This window comes from Strongylocentrotus purpuratus, unplaced genomic scaffold (assembly GCF_000002235.5).
Source record: "Strongylocentrotus purpuratus isolate Spur 01 unplaced genomic scaffold, Spur_5.0 spur5_scaffold_5, whole genome shotgun sequence".
Classification (NCBI taxonomy): Eukaryota; Metazoa; Echinodermata; class Echinoidea; order Camarodonta; family Strongylocentrotidae; genus Strongylocentrotus; species Strongylocentrotus purpuratus.
In genome coordinates this window covers 12199468-12220565 of record NW_022145611.1, presented here as the reverse complement: position 1 = coordinate 12220565, position 21098 = coordinate 12199468, and the positions used below count along the sequence as shown (strand labels likewise).

Here is a 21098-nt window from a genome sequence, read left to right as displayed (position 1 = left end):
TTATGTTTGAAATGTACAGTATTTTTGTAAATCATTTGTTAGTTTTAAAACTTTTAGAGAGGGAGAAAGAGAGAGAGAGGGGGAGAGAGAGAGAACATAAATTATTATGGGTAAATACTTTTGGGCCAAGTATAAAGGAAGTGAGATTGTATTCATTATCTTGTCATTTCATTTTTAATGTACATTTTTTTTTTTTGCTATGCATTTAGGTAAGCAGTTCACAATCTCACAAGAGATAATAGGCCACCCCATAGACATTTTCATGGCCAATTTTCATTCTAATCTGTACTTTTATGTGGCATAGAATAAATGTTATTTATGCCATGATAAGATTTATCATCATCATAGCCAATATAAGATCAGAAAAGTGAATATTTGACCAAACAAAATGTATTTTTTAATCGAAGATCAAGACTTGATTGGCATATTGGGCTCAACATTTAGGTTTATTCAATATAGATTTAGTTGCTTGATGTTGGACAGCCTATGTACATGTAGGTTCCATGCCTTACATTGTGCAATGACAAAATAACCTTGTTTCATAAAAGTCACAATTAATAAATTCTACTGAAATCATCTGATTTGATTGGCAGTGAGCATGTATGTCATGATCACAGCAGTATTTAGCTGATACACATTTTATGCAACTGGGCCATATCTTGAAAAACTACTTTGAAGCTGCTCTTGACGGAGTATGAATTTGGAAAGAATAGCACCTTTAGTTGTGATTATGAACAAAACGTTGTACTATTTAGATTATGTACATGTATAGTTGTATGTATTAAAGATAAGTTGAAAAGTAGGGGTAGGGAAAACCCACCTCGTATAAAATCTTTCAAATGACTTCTGCCATTTTTTGGCTCTTAGAAAATGAAGATTTTATAATTTATCATGAAGAGATATTGTTTACGTGTCTGCATGAAAGCTGCTTCGACCCTACTAATCACAGCCAGCAATTTGACATTATTATAGTAAAATAATAATTACATTGTGGGGTTATCACAGGGTTCTTTGAGTAAAACCGAATATGTCTATATTAACTTGTGGCAAGTACTAATTCTATTAAGACAGAACTACATCAGCTATTGCATTGTATCCCCTTTATATCAGGGAAATATATAGAACTCTACAGGTATATGGGTATATCACATTTAAGAACTGTGAACTATACTGTAAAGTTGTCTGACTAAATCATGACAAAGATGATTTTGACAACTATTTTTTTTAAACACTGAATCAATGTGTGTTCAAAAGTGCAACTGAAATGTTAAGTTATATTTTGAATAAAGCCATCTAGAAATGGTGACACTTCATAATCTAATTTCATTATTTATGTTTGCAAATATATGTTCATAATGAATTAATTTAACTTTGCTTAGATGAAAATACATTCCATCCCATACTCTTTGAAATAACTTAATTAACATACATTTAACTATTTAATCCATTATGTAAACTGTATACAACATTATGTTATACCTGTATTAACGGTTTGAACATGAATAAATTATGTCTGTAATGTTCAGTAAAATTACCCAATTGAAAGTTCGATCATCCAGGATCTTTAATGATCTATCATGACTAACATTGTTTTTCTCATTTGCATGTTTGATACCACCATAGCAATACCGTCCTCTTATTATTCCACAGTGTGTGTCTGAATATGTAAATTGCTCAGAATCTTTTGTGTTCTTAATGATTACAAATCATCTGAAGCCAAGTACCCAGCAAACCGTGGCAGAAATGGTCTTTATTTCTCACCACTGCGTTTGCCTACTATAGCATTTTTATTCCACAAAAATAGATGCAGATGTGTCTGCAACCACTTTATTATTATATTCGCTGTATTTGTGGAGTAATTATTTTATTATATTCAGGAAAAGTTACAGATACTGTACACTCGTCCGAGAGAAAAATAAAAATGGAACAAAATGATACGTACATGTAATATTGACTTGTGTGTTTTTATTGATGTTTTGTTGACATGTGTGTGTTTCTTTTAATTGTGGTTTGTTCATATATTTTTTTATTTTTTTTATTTCAGTTGATCCAAGGTTATATTGGGGTAGGGGGTACCAGCATATGTAAAGAAATTAATTGGTAAGCTTAAAAAGGGTCATCATTTATAATTACTCTGAATTGTATTTTTAATTGTAAATCTTGATTTTGTAGAGAAGAACACCCCCCCCCCCCTTTATGGATTCGCCTCTGAATTCAGCCCTGTTCAAGTGTAAAATTATGAAAATAATACAATAATACTATGATTTATGTTATACTGCGTTCGTTGGAGATACATTCTAAGATATTAAATACGAGCTGCTGCAATTTTGACGATAATGGCGAGGTTTGAGCCGTTCTGAATGAAAAATGGTCGATTTAATGACTCACAAGTTTAGTTTATTTTAACAACATCATATGAGATTCCACTTCCAGTTCATTCTCTCCTCATTGAATTTCCTCTTAGCAGATTGAGCGACAGTATATGTCAGAGGGTGCACTTATACTTCACGGATCTCAATCCGCCTCAGTGTAAACGATGCCAGTAATGAGTATGTTGACCAAGTTCTTTGTAAGGAATGGCATTTCAGAGGACACTCTTTCTTCAATTTATGTTAAATCCCCAATTTATTTGGTGTCAAGGAGGCCGTTGTTGAAATTGAGGATTGAGAATCTTTCACAACTTAATTTTAGTCTGCATTACTGTTGGTGTGAAAAGGGGCATGTTGTCGAAAGAACTCGCTGAATATTGTAGGGAGGTCCTCCTCCCTATAGTCCTTCACCATAAACAATTCCCCGTCGTGAGCTCCACGAACCATGGCCGACAGGACTGGAATAATCGTTGAGAAAATGTATGAATAGTATCAACTTTCATTTTAAACAACACAAAAAACAAAGACGAACAAACAAAAGAAAGAGAAAAAACGGTCACAAATATTGGCCCCTTGGACGTTACATACATGCACGCAATCCCCAGGGGCGGATCTAGCTTTTTACCAAAGGGGGGAGGGTGGTTGACCCAGTGGCGGATCCAGGATTTTCCAAAAATTGCGCGGTTTTACTGTTTTACTTTTTTTTTCTTTCTTCCTTTGGCCCCTTTTTTCATTTCCCCCTTTTTTCACTTGGCCGCCCAAGAGGGGGGGGGGGGGGATTTAAACCGCCGAACCCCCCCCCCCCCCTGATCCGCCCCTGGAATCCCGCAAACAAAACAGTCACAATTAATCGCGCTGGCGTATTTAAGAGGCACAACCAGTCAACAACTGTGCCCCTTTAAATGTTAGACCCCAAAAAGGCATGTGAAAATAAAAAAAGTAGGCCAAATGTTCAAATTTCAATCCTGCTGCCGTGTTTTATCAACGTTATCATAATATTAGCAGGTACGGAGCGGTCGAACGAGTATAATGCTAATAAACCTTATTTAAAAAAACGGTTATGTTATTAAACTAAATGAATCGGAAAATTGAAAATCCACTTGAAGACGGACAATAATAATAATAATAATAATATGAGATTTATATAGCCCCACTATCCATTTTAATTAAATGCTCAAGGCGCTTCAAAATATTAGGGAACACATTACATCATGACAAAGAATCGTTAACATTTACATAAGAAGAAAATGCAAAAATGAAAGAATGAATGAATGAATGTCTGTCTTCAAAACACGAAATTAAATAAATGGGATTTAAGGTTGTTCTTAAAGGACGTTGAAGAGTCCGAGTTGAATTGGAAAATACCACACTTACTTTTGCCTTCTTGTGGTCGAAATAGGCACAAGACTTTCTTCTTTAAAAGCTGTGCTCTTCCCAACTCAACACCAACTCCAAGAGAGGGCTGTGTGACTTCAGCTACCACCACTACGATAGAGGAGTGCAGTGAAAGAGAGAGAAAGAGAGAGAGAGAGAGAGAGAGAGAGAGAGAGAGAGAGAGGGAGAGAGAGAGAGAGAGAGGGAGAGGACCATAAAATGGAACTACATATACAAAATATTTTATTCATGCTCTTTCATAAGACAAAAAAGAGGACAAAATATACAGTTCCTCATTCTACCCTCCAAATGTGTAGAACAGGTGAATATGCATGTGACGCTTGTTCTACACATTTGTACATAATAGCAATGAAGGGATGATCCTTTGTCTACCACAGCAATTGTTGAGGGTAGAATGAGCAACTGTATATTTGTCCTCTTTCTTAGTGTTTGTCTCTTGTGTTTGCCCTTTTCTACCCATCACTTCACGCTATATATCAAATATTACCATTGACGAATATTTACTTTCATAGTTTTCGTGACTTTTGCGTGGAAACACCGTACTATCAACCCTCGATTAGTATTGTGTCTGATGTGGGCAGTAGTATATAGCTACGGATGAGGGGGGGGGGGGGGGGGGGGGGGTGGGGGGGGGGGGGGTATTTGTCCCAATCGCAGACCTGGAAGGGAGATGATGACTATAATTAGCCGTCCAACCCCGGTTACCAGTCTCGTATTCATCGAACTGGTAATTTGAACCCGCGGTGCCTCCCCCATCCTCCTAAAATATGATTCCAGACTCCAGAGCACTATCAATGACTGGACTCAATATACGCCGCTGCCTTATTAGTCGAGAATCTGGCCTATTTCATTTTGATCTCCACCACACCAACCTCCCTCTACTTACTTGCTACCAGCCGATGGTGGCGTGATCATTCAATTAGGACGCCCGGCGAAATTCTCAGGCTGGGCTGATGGCGCCGGCCTGGTGGCGCATTTTTTTTAAAACCAAACTGTTTAGCCATTTATGCGAAAACAATTCCTAGAAGTGCTCTGGTGAAAGAGTTTAAGTCATCAGCGCACACCGCTTACAATCACCAGCAGCATGTGCAAGCACGTACACCAGGGGAGGGAAGAGGATACATTCATATGGAAAACAAATAAAATACATGACGAAAAAGAAGAGGATATTATGGGGGGGGGGGGTTGCTGTCCCCCCCCATCAGTAGGCCAGTGAAAGGGGCGGATGTGACGAAAGTGACTACCCCCATTATACGTCTTATTATATAGCTCTATATGCTACCCCTTCACAGACTTTTGAAATATGTTGTATTACAAAATTACATTCTTTAGCAAAACTATAGTATAAAAACGAGCAATTTACTGTTTTTCACAATTCACTTTTACTTTGCCGGTATCTAGTGTGCAGTCCGAAGGGTTGTAAATATTCATTAGGTCAATTTTAGTAAGTAGGCAGGAAGGGACTTCTTTAAAGAGCAAGCTGAATATCCTCTCTTTTTAGCACTGATCTATTTCTATAACTCTTGATGTTGTAAACATACAGTGTAAACTGTGCTTACGTGATACCAACATATTTTCTACAATATTTACTTGTACATTTTGAAGGATATTATGCGAGGGAGCGAGAGGATTTTTGCAGATTTGACAAAAGACTTAACTCCGTTTCGTTGACAATCAGCCATGCATGAAGACTCTCGTCTATGGCTGATTGTCAACGAAACAGAGTTAAGTCTTTTGTTAATTTCGTTTATTGATACGGCGGGCAGCCAGTGAAAACGAATTCGTTTAATAAAATTATGGAAATGCAAGCACTACTTTAAACAAACAGAACTTTGTCATTCCTCGATCATTTTTCCTGATTGAAAGGGCTGAAACTCAACTTTCTAGAAATGTGAATTTTTCTTCGAAATTCAGATACCGCCCGCCAAATGTCTTTTTGGTTTACTTCCTTCAAATTGCTTTTAATCACTCATGCATCATCTGACTAGCATCACATGAAAGAGGAGACTATAAGCTTTCCAAATATGTATCATTCATTAATTATAGTTGTGATTAAGTTATTATAGAACATCGATACTTCTCGGTTTCGTTTTTTCTGGGACGCACTGTGTAGCCTTTACACTGATTTATTAATGAGATTATTATCTCCAATCAAATCAAACTGAGTGATGTTATCCAACAACTTAACCATAATATCAACCTTCCATTCTCCCAAATAAACCAGGGAAACCTCGGTCTTTAGATACACAAAAGAAGATTACTAAATTTGTGCCTGCATGGCTTAATGTCTGTGGTTAGCCTTTACACTGTTTCATTAATGAGATATATCTTCATATCAATCGAATCAGACTGAGTGATGTTATCTAACAACTTACCAGTATTAAATTTCCATTTTCCTAAATAAATCATTACACAGAATGATATTACTAAATCTGGTGACTGGCTGGATGGGGATCGCACTCTGTTTAAAGGTAACAAAGACCAGTAGTGGTAACCGTTCAAGGGTTTTGGGTGCAAAATATCCATTAAATATTGTTTAAATATTGCCTTCAGAGGTTTAGATGGCAATACTTCATACTAAATTCTTAAAAAAGCTGTTTCAACTGATGTCAAATATGTTGTCAAATTGATTTGGAAGAAATAAATATTAATTTGAATTTGAATGTATGAATGAATTTAGTATTCCTGATAGTATACCATAATAATTTACCATACTCTCCTCTAATGATGCAACTCCTTCCTGTTCCCTTTCTTTATCAATCACCATGGAATAATATTAATAATAATAATAATTAACTTTTATATAGAGCTTAATACAAACGTCTCTAGGCACTTAACAAAATAATATACTATTACCCGGTCATTGGATTCAGTGCTTGCCCGCACACACTGTGTGCACAATCACCCCCCCCCCCACAAAAAAGAAGACTAATTCGTACAATAATAATAATAATAATAATAATAATAATAATAATAATAATAGTGGGTTCTTGTATAGCGCTCATGTCAATGAGAAATCAATCATTACCGTCAGCAGAAGCGAGCCATTCGATGTCTTGTTCATATATCTCAGCTTCTGTCACAGCTAAAGCAAAAATAAAAAAGCAAAAATAAAAGAGCAAAAGAAATAGAGAAAAGAAAAATGATGTAACATCTTTCAAAAGTTGACAAATTTTAAAATTGTCTTTCATATGTTATTTCTTCAATAGTTTAAACAGTGCGCTATGTATACAGATCTAGAGATGACTTACATGAAAATCGACACTAAAAGCTAACCACACAAGAATGCGTTACGTTCTTCTCTTGGTTCTTGTTTAAGAACTCGTCGGTGATATCCATATTTTATCAGAAATATTCTAGTAGACCATAAGTTATTATAATAGTGAAACATAACATAAAAACAACATAGACAGAGGGAATGATAAAGAGAGAGAGAGAGAGAGAGAGAGGGGAGGGGTAGGGGAAAGGAACATACAAAGCCAATAATACGTAAACGGGTTACTGTCAATTCGTCAAAACAAACTCCCCCCCCCCCCCCCCCCCCCAAAAAAAAAAAAAAAAAAAAAAATTACCAGCCTCGATACGAAGAACATCCTTGTTTCCTATGACCTCTGTCAGGACCTGTCCATATTGCTTGAGTTGCTTGATGATCCTGGTGTAAAGCTCAGCATCCTGTCGACCGCCCTGGATGCTGCCGCAGAAGTAGATCTTCAAACCTCGGTCTCCCATCTTTAACAACAGTGGGAAAAGCTGTCCTCGGGTCGTTCCTCCTTATTAACACAAAATTAATACAGAAGATTACGAAGTCGATGGGCGCTGTGAAATCAGATTAGTGTCCATAAACAGGTGATCTTTAAACTGTAATTCTGTAATCTGTATTCTCAAAAGATATATGGAAAAACAAGTCTGATGTTGATATCACTATTGTTTTTTAATTCACCTATTTACATCCTAGTCTAAGAATAAAAATGGACCAAACAAATACACAAGGTCATGGACGTTTGGAGAAAAAAGTGCAGTAGTCTCGAGTGATACCTTACCGACACTCACCACCACTAGACCGACGATAGACGGTACAAAACACTGTGTTACCCAAAGTGGCCAGGCAAGGTTTGGTCGGTATGACTTCAGTTGCAGTTCAAGAGGGGGGGGGGGGGGGGACTCACCCTCCCCCCCCCCCACACCGAAAGGGAAAATTCTTCAAGCTCCCCAAATTTATCTAGATGATTAATTAATTTAAGCAAGGCAATTGTAGAAAAATGAATGCAAGACGCCTCAAGCCCATCAAGTTTCAAGTTTCAAGTTTTCAAGTTTATTTCACATTTCACAAATAAAAAGAATTTACATAATTGACAAAAATAGAACATAATATGAAATATACTAAAAGTGTCACATTATATAATTAATTCTTTGAAAAGACGTCGAAATTAATTGTAATTAATATAAGGTTATACAGAGTGAAATGTGAGGAACCTATTAAAAAGCTCAGCTTGTAGATTATAGGTTCCCATAAATAAAACTAACATTTGGTTGAAGTAGTTGTAATGGTAGAGGACGTAACAGTAATAATAGGTGGGCAAGAAGCCTTCACATATCATGTTCGTGTGTACATTGACTGTATATTCAACAATGATGTGTAATCGTCCATGACCTAGCATCGTTTAGTCATTCATGAATGAACCTGCATTCAATCATAAAACTCACATTTGGTTGAAGTAGTTGTAACGGTAGGGGACGTAACAGTAATAATAGGTGGGCAAGAAGCCTTAACATAAGATGATTATTATTGTACTATATTCATGTTCGTGTGTACATTGACTGTATTCAACAATGATGTGTAATCGTCCATGACCTAGCCAGCATCGTTTAGTCATTCATGAATGAACCTGCATTGGCAATCAGCAGATGTACGAGATTTATTGTATTACCAACGCTCCTTCTCTCCCCTTTCCTTTTCTTCTCTGCAAGTCAGTCTTTTCTATTTTTATTTGTTATTGTTGCTGTAACTAAGTTGAGGGCTGCGGGCACGTCAAGCTACTTTGCTTATTTCTGTAGCCCTCCTGCATCTAATGTATGTTAATTATGCATTCAATATATTTGTTTAAATTAGTTTATTATCTGTATAAAATTATATACACTTAAAAATATTGTATCAAACCATATTATGTTCATGAAAATGTATGAAGAAAAAGATGCAGAAACCAATAAATCAAATCAAATCAAATCAAAATTATACAACGTGAAACAAGCAAAAATAACAAAAATAGCAAATACAGCAAGCAACAGACATGTGGCCTTGTTTAAAGGCTAGTCTGCTCCCAGAGAGCCCCGAGGCACGCATACGCATTCACCCGCGCCACGCCCCATGCCTACCCCCAGTATCACCTGCATGAACCAGCTTACAGCAGCAGCCGTTGCCAGGCCGGACAAGTCACATCGCCCTTGATCTCACCATTATAAATATATACATGTATTCCTTCAGATCTATGCCTGTATGATCTTGGGTATAATGCCTGAAGCCTCTTTATTCGGTGACATCGCGGGATATTTAACTAGGATAATTTGGGGGGGGGGGATATAATTATGTATACATGTACAATAATATCCCTTTCAGTTGTGTCCCTTCGTTAAAATAGGTGGGTTCAAAGAACGTGTACCAACAATCACACTTGCCAAAGCAAATAATTTCCTTTCGATTTAGAAACGTGACAAGACCAATGCTCAAATGTATTTTTTTATGACTCTTTTCAGTACACTTTCCATGAGAATCGCTGAAGGGGTGATTTTGGTGTGTGTATAGCATATATCAGGTGGTGTAGCTACAGTGAAAATGTTGAGCGTCTAACATGTACCCTTTTGATTTAAAGTCAAACGAATAAACTACTGTATCACCACATCTCCTCTATTCTGTAATTGTTACAAGCAGGTTAAAAACAGGTAATATTCAGTACATTTTGTTTAAAATTAAATTCAGTTGAGTCGGGGGGGGGGGGGGGTGTACAGTCGAGCCGTGTCCCTTTTAAATTCAATATGGCATATTCTTATCCTAGGTACTCAAGTGAAAAAAGTTGCCTCCAAATTGTATTATTTGTGTTCGTCTTCGGGACGAAATTGCCATTAAAAAAGTATGAAACTAGAAATGCAATCGTGTCACAACGATGTGCGTGCAATGACGCCATGTTTCTACGTGTCAAACGAAAGAGCTTCTCTCGCCCTATCCAGAGCAATTTGCACGAAGTCTGTAGCTTATGTGATATTGGAGATAGGTAGGGCGAAAGAAAGGCCTCAACAGTGACCTTGATGGGATGGTAGTGACTATGCCTACGAAGTTTGAAAGAAATTGGGATAGGGGAAAGGACGTAGAAAGGGCTCGCAAGCACTGTGTGCAAAAACCAAGGGGATTTGGTGCATGTGTGTCATTGCAATCGAGATCGTTCTGGGGGTCAAAAGCGTGAACCCGATATGCCCCAATAGACAATGCGTGTAATGCATGAGCGGAAAACGTACAGGATCTGTATTATGACCGGAGTTAAAGAGAAGATTGTTCAAGTTCAAGTTCAAGTTCATTTATTCAAAACCACACAAAACATGATATAATCTTTTACATGAAAAAGAGACTGGTAATAGTACATCATTAAGTGAATGGTTTTAGGACCCCTGTAGAAGCTAAGCTTGTGAGCGGGGCCCTATAGTCAACAAAATACATACATTAACGATATGGCAAGGTGAATAAAAAGAATATAATGTTATATAATGTTTATACAAGGATTGAGTTCTGGGAAGAGGTGAAAAATAATTTGTGAGCATTATACTAATTCTTATTATGCAAGTGTGGAAGAACATCAGATAAGACATGTTCCCTGAAAAGCATGGCTCTTCAAATGCCTTTATATTCTAAATATTCATGTAACATCGTAAAAATCGGGGGGCCGGCTTTTTACGCCACGTGTTCGTGTAGTCCCATATACATCTTTCTGTGCAAGTGTTTGTAACTTTACCAAGACTTGGCCAAATTTCTTATCATTTTGATGATTCCAGAATCTTGCAGTACACACAAATTCTTATATGCTAGATGATCAACCTTTTCTGGTCGGTTCCACACCGTTTCTTTCACAATGCAATTGCATGACCAGAACTCAACTTCATCTTTAAATTGTTTTTTCTCTCTCTCTTTATGTCTCTTTATGGGCCGTATTTGGTATCATTAGAAAGAGAATTTTATGATTGTTATTGTAAACCACTCTCTTTTTTTCTATGATAATCCTATCGAAACACGTGATGTAAAATAGATTTATAGGACAAAATGGCGTCTTAAATGACCCCATTGACCAATTTTAAAAATCCGGCCATGAGGTACGTGCCCTGCGTATTGGAACTCGGCATGTCACTGCAAATTTTCAAGGAAAAAGAAGGACGTTTAGGGGGCGAAAAGCAGTCTAAAAAAATGACGATATAGCCGATACGTGTTATAATCGGGCGGAAACTCGGCGGAATTCATATAGTGACTCTTGTTCAAATGCGATTTACTCACAATTTTCTGTGTGAACATATACTATACTTGGTATCATTCAAAAGGACACTTCATTGCGGTCAGTTTGACACGCGCTATCACGTAATGCATAGTAAATTCATAATTTTTGGCGATAACTTTGCGCTGACATATTCAAATTTTACTAAACTTGGCAGACAGTTGTCACGTATATAAATTATGTCTGCCAAGTTTCATTGATGTAGGTATAAAGATCGCCATTTTAGAGCAAGTTGAAGTTATTTTGGAATTTTCTTGAAAATGGCGAATTTGGAGGGCATTTTTCTCAAAGTCGGTCAGTGTTAGGGTATATAATTTTGTATATGGCTGGAAAGGGCATATCTTCAAGTATCTAAATCCCAAAAAAGGTACGGGTTTGCCAAGCCATAATGGAGATACGGCCAATTCCCAGAACTTTAGAGGGCGCTATTTATGTTTTGCATAGCCATTAGAGCGTGAAATTTAGCATGGTCTTGTGCAATTAGTCTGAGATCTAAATACAAAACGGAATTTATATGAGAAAAAGAATTTGAGAGATTTTTGACGGAATCGGTTTCAGATTTGAATTTTGAGTATGAAGATGGCATTTTGAAGGGCAGGTTATAAGTCGCAGATGAAAGAACATCTCTTAGACTATCGAGAGGAAATTGTTAGAAGTTTGTAGGATCTAGGATAGTGGAGATAGGAAGGAAGATAGAAAGGCCTTAAAATGAACCAGAAACGGACAAAATGGCGCCTTGACTGTTATGCATGAGTGATTTCGAAAATCAAAGAATGTAGTGACCTTGATGAGATGCTAGAGATGATGCCTACGAAATTTGAAAGGAAAAGGGCATGAGAAAAGCACCTAACTAGGAAAAACAAGCACTACGTGCAAAACGAATAAGATTTCTGGACGATAAGGAAAACCAGGAGAATGTGAACGAAAACAAGGCAATGACGAGGGTCGTCATTGCAATTATTTGTTAAAATGGACACGAATACCTAAATATACATGGTAGTTAATCGTGAAAATATTCACTTCTATCTCTCTCCTCTCTCTCTCTCTCTCCGCTTAATCCTCCGAACACAAGGTGGGAACATTTTTTTTTAATCCCTTCATCATGAAAGTTGAAGAGAATGTTGATAGCATTTAATATGTTGAAAACAATGTTAACAAGTTATTTATCAGCTTCTTAATATCCAAATAACATTATAGAGTACTGTTGTATATTATTAAGGACACGTACTTTACTCTCATACAAATGGATTGTTCCTTATCATTGCTACCACTTACATCCTTGGGTAGCGCGTTTGGCCCACATTATTTTATCTCCTATACTATCGACCCATGCAGTCAGATAGTATATACAGATGTAGATGTACATGTACGTGGGAACGATGGAGAAATAACGATTCCAATGCCCAGGAAGAGCAGTATAGATAATTTCCTGGCTATTTCCTGGCTAAAGTGGATCAAATTTTTACATTCATTGTTCCTTATCATTGCTACCACTTACATCCTTGGGTAGCGCGTTTGGCCCACATTATTTTATCTCCTATACTATCGACCCATGCAGTCAGATAGTATATACAGATGTAGATGTACATGTACGTGGGAACGATGGAGAAATAACGATTCCAATGCCCAGGAAGAGCAGTATAGATAATTTCCTGGCTATTTCCTGACTAAAGTGGACCAATATTGTACATTCATGTGAACACATTCTTTTCTGCTTATTTTGCTAGGCAAGAGTCGGGAACAATAATAGCGACTAATCAATATCGCATCCATCACATCTTTTGATTATTTCTTTTATGTGTGTGCATGACAACATAATATTTTTTTTATGTGTTAAATCAAGAATATTAAGAAAAATTGTTTCAAAGGACAGATTTAGGGTGTGTGAAAATTTTTGAAATATAATTAGTTTTTATAATTTGAATTCTGAGTAAATCACACTTTTATGTTTCGTTGCGCTATACATAATAGTTATGTGCGTAATATCCAACATTCATAGTGAAAATAGACCGGCTTTATCAGATAATACATATTCGGTCAAAAAAAAAAATTAGAGCCCAAATGATATTTTTGTTAAAAAATTGCGCGTGGCATCCGCCCGTATTTTATTCCTCAGTATATTTGCAGGATTGTTAGCACGGATGCCATGCATTACCACCAAAATGCGATAAAATCTTTTTCTAGAGACTTTTTTAAATGTTTGGCTGGTCCACGAAAAGTGATACACTATCTTACTTTAAGTTGGAGATTTGAACTTACCGGTTTTGCACTGATGGGCCGCCGATACAGTGAAAATGATGAGATTACATGCACGAATGTATTCACAGAACAACGAGACTATACTACCGAGTCACACCAGCGAGACAGGCAAAAGACTGACTAAACTGAATTAAAAGTACATTACCCGAATGGTATTGGACGTTATTGGTCGGTTAATGAGGACGCTTAAGGGGTCGATTTGGCGGTGTGACTGCGGTATCGAGGACAGGTATCATCCCGTGCAATGTAGTGAAGATAACTGAAGGATATGTCTGTGTCCACTCACACGTATACGAGGTTATTCATCTCCTTATGACGAAAAAATGAAAATGCGAATTAATTGATGCGAAAGGAGGTTGAAACTCTGAAATTAGCAGACTAGGGTATCCAATGCAAAACTATGAGCCTGTTCCAGGGATCTTAAAACAACTTCTCTTCTTGATTGCTGAATAAAGAGAACAATCTCCGTATACAGATCGCCTTTTCCTCAACTGCAAACGATTGTATCCAAAGACCTGCAATGACCTGTATAGATGAGACACTCAACTTGAGTGGAATGCAACCGCGACCTTCCTCTTCAAAGACTGGTTGGGTAATGAAATCCCATGAATGGATATTCTCCCATGTCCGGCCTCTAGCGACAACGGTTCGGCTGTTTTAACAGTTGAGCAGTTTCTTTTGTTAATCCCCATTTTAGCTTGCTTTTGGTTACTGTCAAGTTGGAAAACATTGACAAAGAGAACCGCTCGCAAAATAGATACCTGGGGCCCGTTCCTAGAAACCGTCATAAGTCTAACTTCTTGACTAAATCAGCGTTAGTGAGCAACTTGTCCGCTACGTGAAAAATTGGGCGCCCTTTTTCTTGATCAGATCGATATCGGTCGGGGGGGGGGGGGGGGGGGGGTAAACTGTCCCTCACACCTCCTTAAAAAACGCTAGTTAACGAATCAATTTAATAATTGTAAACTATAATGATGAATATTTGATCGCTCTCTGGTTCCTATATAATATCAGACATAATTTATAGAAATGTTAGAATCTTTAAAATGATATAGGCTGACCATTATAGAGTTATATGTATTTATATCTCTATGAGACTGACTGATACATGACACACAAAAAGACATAGCCACGTAATAATTCACATAGTATGACAAATGTACTGCTCAATCTACGTGTACGATTATAACAAAAAATGTAGAACGGGCTATATCATTTTGAGATTGTAAGGCAGATGTCGGAAAAATAAGATTTAGAAGTAGTATTTAATGCATGTATATGCTGGTGGTAAGCGCTTTATAAGCACCGTTTGTTATAATTATTATTATTCGCAATACAGCGATCTGGCTAAAACTTGCTACTCTCCACCCAGGTGTTAAATGGGTACCCGGTAGGATGCGACCGTCATTGTTGGTCAAAGAGTTTTGAGCGTCAAGTAACGCCTGGCTGGAATGCTCCCCAGGGAGTGGAGATTGTGCACACAGTGTGTGTGGGCAAGCACTAAATCCAATGACCGGGGTAATAGTATATTGGTAAAGCGCTTAGAGACATTGTATTAAGCGCTATATAAAAGCCTAATATTATTATTATTACTATTTATAATTTCATGAAACAGCAGCACGTGAAATGATGAATGTATGAATTAATGTATTGATGCTGATTACCCACCCACATGCAGACTATATATACTTCATTTTCCCATTTAATGAAATATTGCTCATTATAGCCTACTTATACTGCAGGATTGGAAGGAAAGTAACGACAAAATTGATAGTAAAATATATTGGTGGAACCAGTATTGAGATAAACATTATTCTGAAAGGATCTGGAACAATTTGGTAGAAAGATACCGCAATCGAATTTTAATTCATAAATGTGAACAACTAACACACACTTAACAAAATGGTAGCTGCTGGATATACTGAGTTCGAAATCATACGTTGCCTTATTGCAAAAAATGGGTATACGTCATCACCCAGTGATAGCATCATTCTCAAAGTCGAACAATGTTTACAAAACTATGGTGGCCCTGAAGGGACATCGCGAATAGACTAAATCGTGAAAAATATGCGATAAAATTCACGATATCGTCAATTTTATCGCATATTTTTCACGAAGAAATTCACGAAATTGACGATATCGTGAACTTTATCGTGAACTTTTCACGATGAAATTGACGATATCGTGAATTTTATCGTGAAAAGTTCACGATATAAAGTTCACGATATCGTCAATTTTATCGTGTACTCTATCGTGTACTCTATCGTGTACTCTCCTGACGGGCGCTTCGTAAACAAAACCAGCCCTAGCTGGGGGAGACAGAGAGAAGGAAAAAAGGGAAAGGGAAAGAGAAAATAAAAGGAAAGAAAGAATAATAAGAAGAAAAGAGGGAAACGAGGGGGGGGGGCGAAGGGCTCTTGCCTCCTCCTCACTCCCCCCCCCCCCGCCAAAAAATAAATAAGGAGAGAGAGAAGGGAAAGGGAAAGGGAAAGAAAATATAAAAGGAAAAAAAGAAGAGGAAGAAGGAAAGAGGGAAACGGGGGAAGGGCGAAAGGCTCTTACCTCCCCCCCCCCCCCGCCAAAAAAATAAATAAGAGAGAGAGAGAGAGAAGGGAAAGGGAAAGAAAGAAGAGGAATAAGAGGGAAACAGGGGAAGGGCGAAGGGCTCTTGCCTCCTCCCCCCCCCCCCCCGCCAAAAATAAATAAGAGAGAGAAGGGAAAGGGAAAGAAAATATAAAAGGAAAGAAAGAAGAGGAATAAGAAGGAAAGAGGGAAACGGGGGAAGGGCGAAGGGCTCTTGCCTCCTCCCTCCCCACCCCCCGCCAAAAAAAAAAAATAAGAGATAGAGAGAGAAGGGAAAGGGAAAGGGAAAGAAAAGATAAAAGGAAAGAAAGAAGAGGAAGAAGAAGAAGAAAAGAGGGAAACGGGGGCGAAGGGCTCTTGCATCCCCCCGCCCAAAAAATAAATAAGACAGAGAGAGAGAGAAGGGAAAGGGAAAGAGAATAAAAAAGGAAAGGAAGAAGAATAAGAAGAAAAGAGGGGCTCTTGCCTCCTCCCCCCCCTCCCGCGCCAACAAATAAATAGGAGAGAGAGAGAGAGAGAGAGAGAGAAGGGAAAGGGAAAGGGAAAGAAAATATAAAAGGAAAGAAAGAAGAAGAAGACGGAAAGAGGGAAACGGGGGAAGGGCGAAAGGCTCTTACCTCCCCCCCCCCCCTCCGCCATAAAGGGAAAGAGAAGGGAGAGGGAAAGAAAATATAAAAGGAAAGAAAGAAGAGGAAAAAGAATAAGAAAAGAGGGAAACAGGGGCGAAGGGCTCCTGCCTCCTTTCTTTTCTTTCTTTTCCTTTCTTTCCTATTCTCCCTCTTTTTCGTTTTTCTCTTTCTTTCTTCTCTTTCCCTTTCCTTCTCTCTCTCTCTCTTATTTATTTTTTGGCGGGGGGCGGGGGGACGAGGCAAAAGCCCTTTGCCCCCGTTTCCCTCTTTTCTTCTTATTATTCTTTCTTTCCTTTTATCTTCTCTTTCCCTTTCCTTTTTTCCTTCTCTCTGTCTCCCCCAGCTAGGGCTGGTTTTGTTTACGAAGCGCCCGTCAGGAGAGTACACGATAGAGTACACGATAGAGTACACGATAAAATTGACGATATCGTGAACTTTATATCGTGAACTTTTCACGATAAAGTTCACGATATCGTCAATTTCGTGAATTTCTTCGTGAAAAATATGCGATAAAATTGACGATATCGTGAATTTTATCGCAAATTTTTCACGATTTAGTCTATTCGCGATGTCCCTTCAGGGCCACCATACAAAACGGACCTTGCTAGATAATGATTTGACATTGATGTAGGCTTGCTTCCAGAATGGTTATGCTGCCACATTGCTTTGTTCATGTTATTTTCAGGTATACGATGGTGTTAATTTGATTGAAGTTTCAAAGATAGAACGAGCAGACTGTACGAAATGGGGGGGGGGGGGGGATCTTTCCTTTAACGATTTTTCGCCATTCTTTATTTTTAAATTCTTCTCCCTGTTTCATTCATTAATTTTATTCAATTATTCTTAATTTCCTCTTAGCACCATACAAACAAAAACCCAATTTTGTTCTGGTGATTCAATATGATATTCCTTTCATTTATTTGCTGCCATTATGTTGTACTCAAAAGTGTTCTCTAAAAATGAAAAAGGGCATCTACTAGTATTCCATTTACCAGAAGAATGAATTAATCTTCTATTTTATAATTTCACATACCGATCCAAAACAACGCCAAACACTTACTATACACTGCGCCATCACTGTTTGTTCAGGAGCGCATGAGTTTATAATACTATTACCCCCTGCTTTATTGTGGCCTCTCATTCCGTCGGAGAACTCCATCCTCTCGCACTCATTTACTTCCCCTGGGTCGTGAGTGGCAAATGTAGATTCATAGCTGGCCAACTAATGTTAATGTTGTGGCGGGGATTCGACCCTCGTAAGGTTAAAATCGAAAGACCTGTGGCTTGTTAATATACCATATTATGGCACTTCTCCTTTATCAATAATTGTCTGTGAAATGATTACGCGACTGTCATGGGAGTCGTTATCAGCGCATAGTATGATAACGAATGAAGTGACAGGTACTCATGTCGAAAGAGAAAACTCCATAAGCAAAGGGACATTCAGGGTTCGAAACTCATCTTCTTCTTTGGAAGCTAGGTGTAAGAACTAACCCTAAACCCTGCTGATCAAGCTTGACATCATTTCATATTCTAACGCGAGCACTATATGATATGCTCATTGCAATACCATTAATGATTTGCCGTCGGGTGTACAGCACAGAAGACCGACACCCAGAGAGGCCGATGGCACACGGGACTTAGAATTATTAAAGCCTTGTGGGTCTTCCGAAAGCCGTCTTGGGTTCCTGAGACTGGCAATGGCGGTCCCGTGGGATGTCGGTCTGCTTGATGTCCCGAATAGGGCTGCTATTTGACGGCCAGCAAATGTGGTCCTTCTCTTGTGATTTAATATTTCTGTTTTATATATTAGGGTCAATTAAGAATAAAAGCTGGAGTTAATGTTGTCAAGGAAAGGGCAAGATATCGCAAATCATATAACTGAAATAATTAAACCATCATAATGAAAATCAAATTTCTAGGCCGAAATAGATCGAAAAGACATTACTCTGGACAGCCAGACAATCGGGCAGTACCTCAAAATTTTCCAAAAGCTAGCAAACAATATTTGGTATAACTTTGCCCCAACCTTATTATTGAACACTGCTCATCATATTAAAAATCAAAAGATAATTGTACTGCCCCATTCCGGTTCAGCAACACGTGTCTGGCGCACGTGCAATACTAATATTGTATCATCCATATCTGAATGTTTAGATATCGACGGTAAATATATATATATATATATAGGAACGTATATGCCAAATGTTCAATTTACTGTCTACTTTCTTTCTCTCTCTCTCTCTCTCTCTCTCTCTCTCTCTCTCTCTCTCTCTCTCTCTCTCTCTGTCTCTCGATGCTCATTAATATCTAGGTAATTTAGCTATATCAAATTATGTTGCCATTCTCAATGAAATGCCCTTAAAAATCACAGATTTTTCAGAATCTTTTTACCGCAAAACGTTTTTCACTTTTTTTCACGGCATAACAATTATGTTTCTTATTGCTTGCATTTGGAGAATGGTTCCAGGGTAGTAGTATCCGATTTAATAACAAGTTTGAGAAAAAATATAGCATGATGAAAATGTGTTATCTCCAATTCTCCAGGGCAGTTTCTATAAGATATAAAGAATAAACATGAAGCATGATCTAAAAGCATACCCATTTGTAAGTTGAAAAGGGCTGCCTCTCCAGGGCAGTGTTAAGTAAAAATAGAATAAAACTAAAGCACGGTTAATTTTTATGCTCACATTGAAATTTTGAACTTGAAAATGCTGACGAAGCAAATGCTTTTCTTTTCTTCTTCTTTGATCAAAACAAAGTCATAATAAAAATATTGATGACGTTGATGAAATATTTGCACATTTGATGATAAGAAATAACTCAGATGTGCATGTTCACTCCCATCAACCAGAGGCGGTGGAGCGACTTCCAAAGTGGGGGGGGGGGGGGGGGGAATCAACAAAAGAGGGCACTTTCTGGAGACAAAAGGGCACCTTCAAAGGGAAATCTCACAGGGAAAATATACAATTTTTTAGACATTAGTGTGTACCCCTATATTGTGATTACATTATCGGGGATGATTTCAATATTTGTTTTTCTTTATGATGTGTGTGATGGTCTATAAATTCATATGCTAGCGAGGAAAAAAATTAAGATTTGTGAGGTCGCAGTGCGAAAATTTACATCTTATAAAGAGGAAAAACCCAATTCTGATGGAGTTATAAGCACATTCTCATAACGGAAGACTGAGAAGATCTTTGATAAGTTACATACTTATAACATCTATAACTACGAGCGAGCGTAGCGACCGACCTTTGGGGGAAATTGCTTTTAGTCGCTTGAAATTAGGGGCACGTTTAATGATGAGAGGGAAAGGGGACACTTATCGAAAGGGTTAAGACACTTATTAGAAAAGAAAAGGAGCACGTGTACAAAGGCTAATTATCAGAGGTGAAAATGGGGGCACTTCTCACACCTCAATAAAGAGGCATGCACCAGGGATGAAAAGGAAATGGGCATTTGTCGACGGAAAAGAGGCACCAATCAGATTTTGATAGGGGGCATTTATAAGAAGTGAAAAATGAATAGGTTCTTTATTAGAAAGGAAATTGGCACATATCATTGATAAAAGGGTAATGAGAAAGGAAAGTGGCTCTTATCAAAAAGAAAAAGAGGCACACGTTAAAATAAACTGGGCATTATGAGAAGGGGAAGGGGGACTTATAAGGAAAAAGAGAATTAATTATGAATAGAGTAATTTACAAGAGATGAAAAGGGGCACTTATGAGAATGATATGAACTATTTTCATAGATGAAAAGAGGCATTTATGAGAAGGGAAAGGGGCTCTTTTTTAAATGGGGGCAATTATCATAAGAAAAAGGGGCACTTATTTAAAAGGAAAGGGGGTACATGTGAAAAATCTAAGGTGTGCTTATCCAAGTTAAAAAGGGGTAGTTATTAAAAGGGGAAGGGGCACTTTTTACAAAGGAAAAGGGAAACTTGACAAAGCAAAAGGGGAACCTCTCAGACTTGAATAAGACAATTATCAGAGGTGAAGGGGACTCTTATCAAAAGTGAAAAGGGGCGCTTCTCATACCTAAAAAGGGGAACTTACTAGAGATTAAAAAAGGCATTTATGAGAATGAAAAATGGACACTTATTGCAAAGGAAAATGGGGACGTGTCACAATAAAAGGGCACTTATCAGAGGTGGAAAGGGGAAGGGGCACTTGTCAAAGTAAAAGGGGCACCTTTCCTTTGTAAAAAGGGGCACTTGTCAAAGTAAGAGGGGCACCTTTCCTATGCAAAAAGGGGCACGTTTAAAGTACTTGCAAAAGTTGGAGGGCACTGTGCCCCCTGCCCCCTGCCCCCCCCCCCGGAGCACCGCTTCT

The 21098-nt window shown here is 37.9% G+C and overlaps 1 protein-coding gene across 1 annotated transcript; it reads right to left on the bottom strand.

Annotated features, from left to right (window-relative positions):
- Positions 1 to 208: 208 nt before the first annotated feature.
- On the bottom strand, positions 209 to 14387 carry LOC587266 (2'-deoxynucleoside 5'-phosphate N-hydrolase 1). Its single transcript, XM_030999570.1, has 5 exons — positions 13553 to 14387; positions 7337 to 7534; positions 6793 to 6849; positions 3744 to 3854; positions 209 to 2827 (listed from the first exon to the last, which is right to left on the bottom strand). The coding sequence occupies exons 2-5, from the start codon at positions 7491 to 7493 to the stop codon at positions 2688 to 2690; spliced, it is 465 nt and encodes a 154-aa protein (XP_030855430.1). The 5' UTR covers positions 7494 to 7534; positions 13553 to 14387; the 3' UTR covers positions 209 to 2687.
- Positions 14388 to 21098: the final 6711 nt, after the last annotated feature.